The sequence below is a fragment of the Erythrolamprus reginae genome, chromosome 6 (assembly GCF_031021105.1).
Source record: "Erythrolamprus reginae isolate rEryReg1 chromosome 6, rEryReg1.hap1, whole genome shotgun sequence".
Lineage (NCBI taxonomy): Eukaryota > Metazoa > Chordata > Lepidosauria > Squamata > Dipsadidae > Erythrolamprus > Erythrolamprus reginae.
This window is the reverse complement of record NC_091955.1, coordinates 92042024-92054523: the sequence shown is the minus strand read 5'-3', so window position 1 is coordinate 92054523 and position 12500 is coordinate 92042024. Positions and strand designations below refer to the sequence as shown.

Sequence of the window (12500 nt, the reverse complement as noted above, 5' to 3'; positions counted from 1 at the left end):
TGGGAGAACTGTGCAAAACTGCTTTAGCAATTATTGTTTGGGGAGAAAACAGGTCCTGTTCTATTTCAGGGATAGAGAAGTACAGTGGTACCTCTACCTACAATTCACAGTCCCTCTTCTTTCACAAAGTGAAACACACTTTGCTCTGGTTTAGTTTCAAAGCAGGGGAAAATCAGCACACAAAAGGTCAAAGTCAGTAAAGCAGTCACGAAACACAACGATCAGATAATCCTCCACAATGGCAGCCTCACTAATTACCACAGCCCCACCCAACCACAGGTGGCCTCATTTTCTTTGATAATAATCTCTCAGTTGTTGCTGCCTATGCATCGCTCTCCGCATGCGTGGCTGTATCATTAACTCTTGTTCTGAATCCAAGGAGGAGCTAAATAATTGATCTCCTTCTGAGCTGTCTGCCCCACTCTCCTCCTCCCTGTCACTCATGTCTTCTTGGTCAGAGGAGCCTTCATCAGCAGATTCCACCGGGGGCCAAAACAGTCCTGCAGCATGTGGATGTCTCCCCCACATCCACAGTCCTTGGGGCAGGAGCTGGGCCAGAGCTAACCACAACATAGAGAATCCATGAGGATCTAGTGTTACGAAAGGAACCGATCACTTTGCAAAAATGGAGTGCAAATACACTGAGTCATATGTCAAAAAAATACTAGGAATGTCTTCTTGAGCTGGAGGACAGATGGCCTGAAGAAATTACGAACAGCTGCTGAAAGCAGACAACGGTTACCGAAAGCAGCTTTAGCAGCTGAAATCAGATTCAATAAACCTATAAAGGAGAGACCGGTGAATTCGTCCCAGGAGGAAGTTGCTGGTCGGTGCTAAGGCAGCTTTCCTGCTGGAAAGAAGCTGTGCGGCTTCTCAGGGAACCCCCAAAGGACGAAGAAAATAAATGAGTCAGTCAATATAAAAGTTAAGCACCTGTACGGGAAGCCGTGTAGGTTCAGTGCGAGAACAAATTTTGAAAACCAAAGTGCTCATTCAGCAGCTTGTGTAGCGCAGGGGGGGGGGGGTTTCCCTCCCACCCCAACATTGCTTTTATTTCCAGATTCTCTCTTGAAATTACAGTGGTACCTCTACCTATGAAGGCCTCTACTTACAAACTTTTCTAGATAAGAACCGGGTGTTCAAGATTTTTTTGCCTCTTCTTCTCAAGAACCATTTCCCACTTACAAACCCGAGCCTCCGAAACTGTAACCGGAAAAGGCAGGGAGAAGCCTCCGTGGGGCCTCTCTAGGAATCTCCTGGGAGGAAACGGCCGGAAAAGGCAGGGAGAAGCCTCTGTGGGGCTTCTCTTGAAATCTCCTGGGAGGAAACAGGGCCGGAAAAGGCAGGGAGAAGCCTCTGTGGGGCTTCTCTTGAAATCTCCTGGGAGGAAACAGGGCCGGAAAAGGTGGGGAGAAGCCTCCGTGGATCCTCTCTAGGAATCTCCTGGGAGGAAACAGGGCCAGAAAAGGCGAGGAGAAGCCTCTGTGGGGCCTCTCTAGGAGTCTCCTGGGAGGAAACAGGGCCTCCACCCCCTGTGGTTTCCCCAATCGAATGCATTATTTGCTTTTACATTGATTCCTATGGGAAAAATTGCTTCTTCTTGCAAACATTTCTACTTAAGAACCTGGTCACAGAACGAGTTAAGTTTGTAAGTTCGTCAGCCTTTGGGATGTAGAAGCTGAGGTGCTCATTACCCTAAACCTGTGATGGTGAACCTATGGCATATGTGTGTCATGCGGAGCCTTATGAGGGGACACGCGAAACGTTGCCCTATGTCATCTCCAGCATGCTTGTGTGTGCTGGCCAGCTAATTTTCGGGCTTGGGAAAGGCCATTTTGCCCTCTGGATGCTTCAGGGCAGCTTCCCTAAAACCCCGGAGTGCGGAAAAAAACCACTCAACGGGCAAACCAGAAGTTTGGAAAACACACTTCCAGTTTACCCATTGTGCTGGTTTTTTGGTGGCTTTGAGAAGCTTCCCTGAACCCTCCAGGGTGCAAAAAACAGCACAACGGCAAACCAGAAGTGCATTTTCCAAATTTCCAGTTTGCTCATTGTGGTTTTTCTCGCACTCCGGGGCTTCAGGAAGCTTCCTTGAACCCTCCAGGGTGCAAAAAACAGCACAACGGCAAACCAGAAGTTTGTTTTTCTAGAACAATTAAATCAGTAGAAGCCATACTTCCCAGCCCTCTGTCCTCCCTGCCTACACATTCCTCATGGCATTTTAATGCTTTTGTTCCCATCCTTACCAAGACACGATCTTGTCTTCTCCTCCCTTTCCTACTGGGGAATGCCAAGTTCCATTATTCACTTAACAACCTTGGCAAGAAAAGTTGTAAAATGGGGCCAAATTCACTTAATAACTGTCTCCCTTGCAACAGAAGTATTGGGCTCGATGGGGCTCATAAGTCAAGGACCACCTGTTTTTATTTATGTATTTTATTATTACTGTAATTTGTAATCTCTGTAGTTTTAGAAATCATTCCAACATGAAATGGCAGACAGTTCTTTGGTCAGAACCATAGAGGCGTAGGGCTAGAAGGGACCCAAGAGATCTTCCAGCCCAGTGTTTAAAATAGGTGGACTTCAACTTCCTGAAATCCCCAGCCCACCATATTGGCTGGGGAATTCTGGGAATTGAAGTCCACCTATTTTATTTAAATGATCAGGTTTGTCCAACACTGTTCTAGCCCAACTCGGACTGTCCCAGCTGTTGAACTTTGTCCTTGTCTTCTGAACAATCTCTCCAGTTTTGTGCCGTCTGCAAATTCGACTGGCGCCTGTTCTAATCCCCTTATCTATGTTTTTGTTAAATGCAAGCAAAAATCATGTTGAGGTTGACAGACTAATGGGACAGTGTGTGGATGTCAATATTTATTTATATTTTTACTTATTTTTATTTGTCAAAACGTGTATAACATCTTTCAGCTGTGGCGAGGGGGGCGTTTGCCCAGGTTCGCCTGGTGCACCAGTTGCGGCCCTATTTGGACCGGGACTCACTACTCATAGTCACTCATGCCCTCATCACCTCGAGGTTCGACTACTGTAATGCTCTCTACATGGGGCTACCTTTGAAAAGTGTTTGGAAACTTCAGATCGTGCAGAATGCAGCTGCGAGAGCAATCGTGGACTTCCCTAGGCATGCCCATGTCACACCAACACTCCGCAGTCTGCATTGGGTGCCGATCAGTTTCCGGTCACAATTCAAAGTGTTGGTTATGACCTATAAAGCCCTTCATGGCACCGGACCAGATTATCTCCGAGACTGCCTTCTGCCGCACGAATCCCAGTGTCCGGTTAGGTCCCACAGAGTGGGCCTTCTCCGGGTCCCGTCAACTAAACAATGTTGTTTGGCGGGACCCACGGGAAGAGCCTTCTCTGTGGTGGCCCCGGCCCTCTAGAACCAACTCCTCCCAGAGATCAGAATTGCCCCCACCCTCCTTGCCTTTCGTAAGCTCCTTAAAAGCCACCTCTGCTGTCACGCATGGAGGAACTGAGATATTTTCCCCCTTGGCCTCTACAATTTATGCATGGTATGTTTGTTTGTATGTATGTCTGGTTTTATAATAAGGGTTTTATAGTTGTTTTAGTATTGGATTGCTACATGCTGTTTTTATCACTGTTGTTAGTCGCCCCGAGTCCACGGAGAGGGGTGGCATACAAATCCAATAAGTAAGTAAGTAAGTAAGTAAGTAAGTAAGTAAGTAAGTAAGTAAGTAAGTAAGTAAGTAAGTAAGTAAGTAAGTAAGTAAGTAAGTAAGCAAGCAAGCAAGCAAACAAACAAACAAACAAACAAACAAACATAAACATACGCGAAGTAGGTATAGGTAAATTTGGACAATAGGACAGGGACAGTAGGCACAATGGTGTGCTTATACACACCCCTTACAGACCTCTTAAGAATCGGGTGAGGTAGACTGTAGACAGTCTAAGGTTAAAGTTTTTGGGGTTTGAGGAAGAAACCACAAAGTCAGATAGTGCATTCCAGACATTGATCACTCTGTTGCCGAAGTCGTATTTTTTGCAGTCGAGTTTCAAGTGGTTTACATTCAGCTTAAATCTATTTTGTACACCTATGTTGTTGCGGTTGAAGCTGAAGTAGTCATTGACCAGGAGGACATTGTGGTAGATGATTTTATGAGCTACATTTAGATCAGATCGAAGGTGGCGTATCTCTAGGTTTTTTAAGCCCAGAATTTCAAGTCTGGTGGAATAAGGTAATTTGTTGCGAGCAGAGGAGTAGAGGACTCTTCTTGTGAAATATTTCTGGACTCTCTCAATTGTATTAATGTCCCATATCCAGACGGGTGAGCTGTATTTGAAGAAACAACCATAAATTTTGTGAGGGGAACAGCTGGAAGTAGCCAGTTTAAATGTGATAGGGATGCTATTTCCTTCAGCTGTCTATTTCTAGATGCCCTTCCTGTTTGCAGGTTATCTTAGAAGCTTTCTCTCATTCTCCCAAAGTACAAAAAAATAAAGCAAAACTTTGCAACTATTATATTTCACCTCTGAGATGGTGGAGTTGATCTTCTAAGTAGGTTTTTAATCCACTTTCCATTTCTCTTTGCATTCTCTAGCCTTGAGCTCAAATCCTGAGCTATTCTATTGAAACAATTGTAATTTTTTTAAAGTATTCATCAACTAGCAGAACTTATGACTGCAAATACACATTGAAATTTGAGGCAAGTGGAAAGTATTACCTGTGATTATAGGTAATATTTAGCTTACAACAACAATGGAGAGTGTGGAATTTTCATCATAAATTAATACCATAATACGTTAGACGGGGCTGGATTTTATCACCAGTTTTACGACAGAACAGTGTAATTTTAAGTGTAAAACTACAGGTAGTTTTTGCTGAAAATTGTCCACAAAAGTTAGCAAATCATTGTAAGACACTGCAGTTGGTTATAAACATGAGACAATTTCCACATTCACATACAAATTTGTCAAATTTAACATATATACCTTCCAATTACATACATGTACAATGATATCTTGTCTTACAAACTTAATTGGTTCCGGAATGAGGTTCTTAAGGTGAAAAGTTTGTAAGACGAAACAATGTTTCCCATAGGAATCATTGGAAAAGCGATTAATGCGTGCAAGCCCAAAATTCACCCCTTTTGCCAGCCGAAGCGCCCGTTTTTGTGCTGCTGGGATTCCCTTGAGGTTCCCCTCCATAGGAAACCCCACCTCTGGACTTCCGTGTTTCCCAGGGGAATCCCAGCAGCGCAAAAACAGGTGCTTCGCTGGCAACGGGAGTCCGGAGGTGGTGTATCCCAGCGGCGGTGGTGGGTTTGTAAGGTGAAAATAGTTTGTAAGAAGAGGCAAAAAAATCTTAAACCCCCGGTTTGTATCTCGAAAAGTTTGTATGACGAGGCGTTTGTAAGACGAGGTATTACTGTATTTCCAAAAAATTTTAACCATTATTTCATAATTCCAAAAAGGCATTACAACTTTATTATAGGTATATAACGCCTAACCTCCTCCATTAAGAAACCTCATTTTGTCATCTGGATTCTCCATCTAGTTAATACCAATTTTAACCCAGACTATTTAATAACTATCATCTTCACTTTTCATAGAATTTATAGTAACTCATTCTTACTAATTTCCCCCTTTCCCCCTTATTTTTCTTTTCTTCCCCCTTATATAGCAACTAAATGCCTCTACAATATTTTTGTATAGTTAGAACATGTTCTCTTGTATGAAAAATCATTATTTCTAATTAATCTTCAAATATTTCCATTTCCACTGCTGTAACCACGCAAGATAAATCCTTGCTACACAATTTCTTTCATACACAAGAGTAGAACAGAATTCTTGACATTTGTGTCATAATAGCCATTCTAAATACTTCAAAGTTCAAAATCCCATCTATTTGTTACATGATTATGTTCATTATCTTATTTTATTTTATTTAAAAATAATATTTTTATTGAATATTTGCATTAAAAAAGAACATATAATACAGAATATAATGATAATATGAATTATACAAAAAAGGGAAAAGAGAAAAGATTAGAGATACAGGAAATAATGTAGGAACATCTTGCGTCATATTTTAAATTATTTGATGGACTATTTCATCACTTTGCTGATGAAGCTACAACAACACTGAATAAAGGGACCAGTGACCATTTTTACATGTACAACCCAGGGATGAGTTCCACTTATCTTCATCACCGGTTTGCATCACGTGTCCCCTCGTGGGATTTCACTTTTGCGCATGCTCAGAAGGTGCATTCAGCCCAAAACACAGCTGAGGGAACTAATCAGCTCTGGTTCGGGTGAAGAAATAAAGTTCAGTTTTAACCCGGAGCTGGGCAGGAGGACTTTTTTCAAAGCACTGGAAATTCAGAAAAAAAGATGGCGGCAAGCATGGACCAGCACAGACAAGATCGGATCCGTGACATCAAAATTACATCAGCGGGTCGCTAACGGTTCAGGCGATCTGGTCCGAACTGGGAGGAACCCACCTCCGGTTCAACCTTTACAGTAATGGTTCCCAACCTGGGGGTCGGAACCCCTTTGGGGGGTCGAATGACCATTTCACAGGGGTTGCCTAAAACAAATTTCCCCTGGTGTTAGGAACTGAAGCTTCTATTCTGGCGCCTTAGAAAGTCTTTTTACAATCTGACCTATCAGGCATTTTCAGTGGAGGCATCCCTCGGACCTTCCTCCGATCAGCTTAAAGCTCTGTTGGGAGAATGGGCCCTAGACTTATGGTTGGAGGTCACCAAAACATGAGGAACTGTATTAAGGGGTTGCGGCATTAGAAAGATTGAGAGGTTTATTGTGTACTTTAATTGATGTATTGTCTTTTTTTTCCTTTTTTTGCGTGAGTATAACAAGCAGGAAGAGGGAGATTATGACCCCGCTATATAGAGCACTGGTGAGACCACATTTGGAATACTGTGTTCAGTTCTGGAGACCTCACCTACAAAAAGATATTGACAAAATTGAACGGGTACAAAGACGGGCTACAAGAATCATGGAAGGTCTTAAGCATAAAATGTATCAGGAAAGACTTCATGAACTCAATCTGTATAGTCTGGAGAACAGAAGGAAAAGGGGGGACATGATCGAAACATTTAAATATGTTAAAGGGTTAAATAAGGTCCAGGAGGGAAGTGTTTTTAATAGGAAAGTGAACCCAAGAATAAGGGGACACAATCCGAGGTTAGTTGGGGGAAAGATCAGAAGCAACATGAGAAAATATTATTTGACTGAAAGAGTAGTAGATCCTTGGAACAAACTTCCAGCAGACGTGGTTGGTAAATCCACAGTAACTGAATTTAAACATGCCTGGGATAAACATATATCCATCCTAAGATAAAACTACAGGAAATAGTATAAGGGCAGACTAGATGGATCATGAGGTCTTTTTCTGCTGTCAGTCTTCTATGTTTCTATGTTTACCCGTACATCATTTTCATCCGTACCAGTAGCAAACCAATACTGGTTGGAACCCTTATTCCTGATTCAGGTATGTCTAGTTTGAGTAGCTACAAGGGGAGAACAGACCTCACCTTTTCAACTCTAGATGTGTATGTGTGTGTGTTTTAAGTCACAAATGGAGTTTCTGAATTTGACCTCCACAATAATTGACTCTTCTCCGGGGCACAGTTTAACGTGAGAATTAAATCGGCCCATATGGTGGCATTTTGATTCCAATGCAATAAAGCCCAGTGATAGTTACCATTGTTCATATCAGGAGCGTCTGCTGACACACTGGCAGGATTTTATCGCATTTGTGTCAGGACAGACAAGCCGGTTCCACAGACATTACAGTGTACACGAATAGGTGTTGGGAAACATGAAGAGTTTAGAACCAAGATCAAGGGAAAGTGTTAAATAAAACTTTATAAGACCTGGGTAAGGCCACACTTGGAATACTGCATTCAGATTTGGTTGCCACGATGCAAAAAGGATGTTGAGACTCTGGAAAGAGGGCAGAGAAGAGCAACAAAGATGATTAGGGGACTGTTCAGGTAAAGTTTGGGTTCAGCGTTCGCTCGAATCATTTTAATTTCATTTAATGTCACAGTGTTACAGAACCCACCCCTTCCTAGCTAAAAAATGCAAAGGATGATAAGAATTCCCACCTAAGGTTATGAAAAGCAACATCCAAAAGAAACAAGATAGGTTCCTAAATTCTTATTTATGTTTTTCAACTGCCTGAAACAAGACAGACCAACCCAATGGATTCCAAAAATGTAGCTTTGTTTTTGGTGGCCAAATTACAGTTTCTTAACTTTCTCTTCATTTATCTCTGTTATTTTTTTTTTTTGTTGTTGTTAAATTGAGCTTGTATGAAATCATTTTTTTTTTAAAAAAGAGGACCGTGAATTTTTGGTTTTCTAGGTTTTTAATGTTGAAAAAAACCAAAACCCCACCATTCTTTATCTTACCCTTCGCACAATTGCTTTTTTTAGTGTTTCAGCAATCAGCATACATACACACACACACTCACAAAGGGAGAGAGACATTTACACACACACACACACACAAACACATCCCAATGCCCATCTGACAGGAATTGAAGGAAAGGAAAGGAAGAGGTTCTTTCTTAATCCGGGGAGCATTTGAAGGAGATGAAGTGTGGAAACATTCCTAATTAAAACCTGAATGCTTTTAAATGTGTATCTGCAGTTCTTGTGAATTTTCCTACTTATTAGGATTAAGCACATTTGAATACTAATGAAGTTTCCCTTTTGTATTTTTCTCTCCCCCTTCTCTCTCTCTCTCTCTCTCTCTCTTTTTCTCACATTCTCTATCAAACACAAACATTCTCTCCCTTTCTCTCACTCTCTCACACATATTCTCTTTCTCTCACATTCTCTCTTTTTCTCTCACATTCTCTATCAAACACACATTCTCTCACTCTCTCACACACATTCTCTTTCTCTCACATTCTCTCTTTTTCTCTCATATTCTCTATCAAACACACACATTTTCTCTTTCTCTCACATTCTCTCACTCTCTCACACACTTTCTCTTTCTCTCACATTCTCTCTTTTTCTCTCATATTCTCTATCAAACACACACATTTTCTCTTTCTCTCACATTCTCTCACTCTCTCACACACTTTCTCTTTCTCTCACATTCTCTCTTTTTCTCTCATATTCTCTATCAAACACACACATTTTCTCTTTCTCTCACATTCTCTCACTCTCTCACACACTTTCTCTTTCTCTCACATTCTCTCTTTTTCTCTCATATTCTCTATCAAACACACACATTTTCTCTTTCTCTCACATTCTCTCACTCTCTCACACACTTTCTCTTTCTCTCACATTCTCTCTTTTTCTCTCATATTCTCTATCAAACCACACATTTTCTCTTTCTCTCACATTCTCTCACTCTCTCACACACATTCTCTTTCTCTCACATTCTCTCTTTTCTCTCACATCTCTCTCTATCAAACACACACACACGCACACACACACAAACATTCTCTTTCTCTCACATTCTCTTTTTCTCTCTCTATCAAACATACACATTATCACTTTTTCTCTCACATTCTCTCACCTTCTTTTTCTCTCACATTCTCTATCAAACACACACATTCTCTCTCCCTTTCTCTCACATTCTCTCTTTTTCTCACACATTCTATCAAATACACATTCTCTCTTTCTCTCACTCTCTCACACACATTGTCTTTCTCTCACATTCTCTCTTTTTCTCTCACATCTCTCTGTCAAACACACACACATTTTCTCTCTTTCTCTTACATTCTCTTTTTCTCTCACATTCTCTCTCACATATTTTCTCTCTCACACACACACTCTCTCACACATTCTCTCTCTTTTTCACATTCTTTCTCTTTTCTCTCTTATTCTTTCTCTTTCTTTCTCTTCCATTCTCTCTTTCTCTATCTCACTCACTCATTCTCTCTATTTTCCGTCTCTCTCTTTTTTCTTGTAGTGAGACTGCCACAGAGTTTTCTGGAATCTTACCAAGGTAAGCAAGCTGTTCTGCTAACCCGGATCTGTTGGTTGGAGCCAAAGAGCTGCTTTTTTTTCTAAGTGATGCATCCAAGACAGCCTGTCACAGATTTGGAAGGGGGTGGTTGGATGGGTGGGTGGGTGGGAAGAGGGAGAGGCCATTTCTAAAAGAAACAGTCATTAAGGGGGGGATATGTATTGAGAGGCAGGGAAAACGTTTGCCATGTCAGACAGAAGCATCTGTAGAGTGGGCTCTTTCAACAAGAGGTGATCTGTGTAATTTTATTTTAATCGCTTCGTTTTAATCATTGACATGATGTTGCTTTGAGTACAGCCGAGGTGAACGACTGCCAAGTTGGAAGTCTTTACAGGGAACTCAGCTTACTTTCAGATGTTCTGCTTGTGGTGTAGGGTCCTTCTTCCTTCTTCCTTCCTTCCTTCCCTTCCTTCATCACTCACCCCACTTTTACCCTCTCTCCCTCCTCTCTAATCTTTTCTTTCTTTCTTTCTCTTCCTTCCTTCCTCTCTCCTTCCTTCCTTCCTTCCTCACTCACCCCACTTTTACCCTCTCTCCCTCCTGTCTAATCTTTTCTTTCTTTCTTTCTTTCCCTTCCTTTCTCTTCATTCATTCCTTTCTTTCTTGCACACCCCTCCCATCCACCCTTCCTTCTATCCTTCCTCCCACTCTCTCTTCTTTAACCCTCTCTCCCTTCCATACTCCTTCTGTTCCTATCCTTTAACCTTCCTTCCCTCCCTCGTCTTTAACCCTCCCTCCTCTCTAATCCTTTCTTTCTCCTCCCTCCCTCCTTTCTAATCTCCCCTTCTCCTAATCCACCTTATTTATTTATTTATTTATTTATTTATTTATTTATTTATTTATTTATTTATTTATTTATTTATTTATTTTATTTATTTATTTATTTATTTATTTATTTATTTTATTTATTTATTTATTTATTTATTTATTTTATTTATTTATTTCTTTCTTTCTTTCTTTTCTTCTTCTTAGATTTGTATGCCGCCCTCTCCGAGACTCGGGCGGCTCACAACATGTAGAAACAAATCATAAGCAATCAGACAAATTTAAAATATTAAATATTTAAAAACCCCATATGCTAACAGACACACACACAGACATACCATGCATAAATTAAACGTGCCCAGGGGGGAGATGTTTCAGTTCCCCCATGCTGACGGCAAAGGTGGGTTTTAAGGAGTTTACGGAAGGCAGGAAGAGTAGGGGCAGTTCTAATCTCCGGGGGGAGTGGTTCCAGAGGGCCGGTACCTTCCTTCCTTCCTTCCTTCCTTTCTTCCTTCCTTCCTTCAGTCCTTTCTCTCTCCTTTTTCTTCCTTCCTTCCTTCCTCTTCTTTTCCCTCCCTCCCATCTCTCTCTCTCTCTTTCCCCTTTCCTCCCCCCTCCCCCTCTCTTTCAACAAGCAGAAGGGGTCTGAAAAGTTTATGTGGGTGTGAATCTCTTAAAACAGCAAATGCTTTGGCAGCATTTTGGAAATGGCAGAGTAGATTCGGCACCAATGCTTTTAAGCGTGTAAGATCATTTCCTTGTTATCTCTGCTGATTAAACCTGGACTCTGTGTTCTTTGTGTTAGCTGGCTAGAGAATTCTGGGAATGGAAGTCCACAAGGGGCGAGTACAAGTGCACTAGAGTGCCTTCCGTCCCCTGTCCTATTGCTCTCCTATATCTCCTATTCCTATCTCTTCTTCTATTCTTTCATTGATACGTTCTATACTATTCCTTCTTTTCTATTATTTCTTAGATATATTTTACTATGAGTATCTCCTCTATAACCTTCATCATGTATTTTACTATGTGTATATAGATATATGCCCACTAAAACCCTCATTGTGTATTGGACAAAATAAATAAATAAAATAGAATAAAATAAGTCTTAAAGTTGCCAAGTATGGGGACCCCTGTTCTAAATTGTTTATAGCAAATTTTCACATTCTTCCTGGTCTGGATTTATCTGAATTTTATGTTATCGACCAAGGAAGAACTTTGGAGGTCTTTTAGGGAGGTGGGTTGTTTTGGGGTTTCTTGGCAACAAAGTAGGTTTTTTTAATTGCTCTTCAGATTAATTGCACTTGCCAAACTATAATATACTCTGCATAACTATCTGTAAGTACTGTGAACAATTAGGGGGGATTCTTTCTGTATCTCTTCCTGCATAGCGTTGATTCAAGGCTGATGTGTCTCTTTACTACTCTCTCCCACAACTCATAACATTGTCTTTCATCCTTCCTCTAACCCAGTGTTTCCCAACCTTGACAACTTGAAGATATCAGGACTTCAACTCCCAGCTGGCTGCGGGATTCTGGGAGTTGAAGTCCAGATATCTTCAAGTTGCCAAGGTTGGGAAACACTGCTCTAACCAGCGTGGAACAGCCTATCTGCAAAACTCTACTTTTTGTCTTTGTAAAAGGTTTGAGCACTACAGGGGGGAAAGTGCCTTGTTGGGGAATGCTGGCAGGTAGTCTCAAACCAATCCAGAACTTCAACCAGCAGATGAAAACAGGCCCTAGTTTTTA

At 41.3% G+C, this 12500-nt stretch overlaps 1 protein-coding gene across 13 annotated transcripts in view; it reads left to right on the top strand.

Moving 5' to 3' along the window:
- CELF2 (CUGBP Elav-like family member 2) overlaps positions 1-12500 on the top strand; it is a 591098-nt gene that overhangs the window by 61634 nt on the left and 516964 nt on the right. For all 13 annotated transcript variants that reach the window (XM_070754402.1, XM_070754411.1, XM_070754404.1 and 10 more), the window contains exon 2: positions 9934-9969. In XM_070754402.1, coding sequence (XP_070610503.1) covers positions 9934-9969 — 36 coding nt within the window. The remainder of the gene's footprint in view (positions 1-9933; positions 9970-12500) is intronic.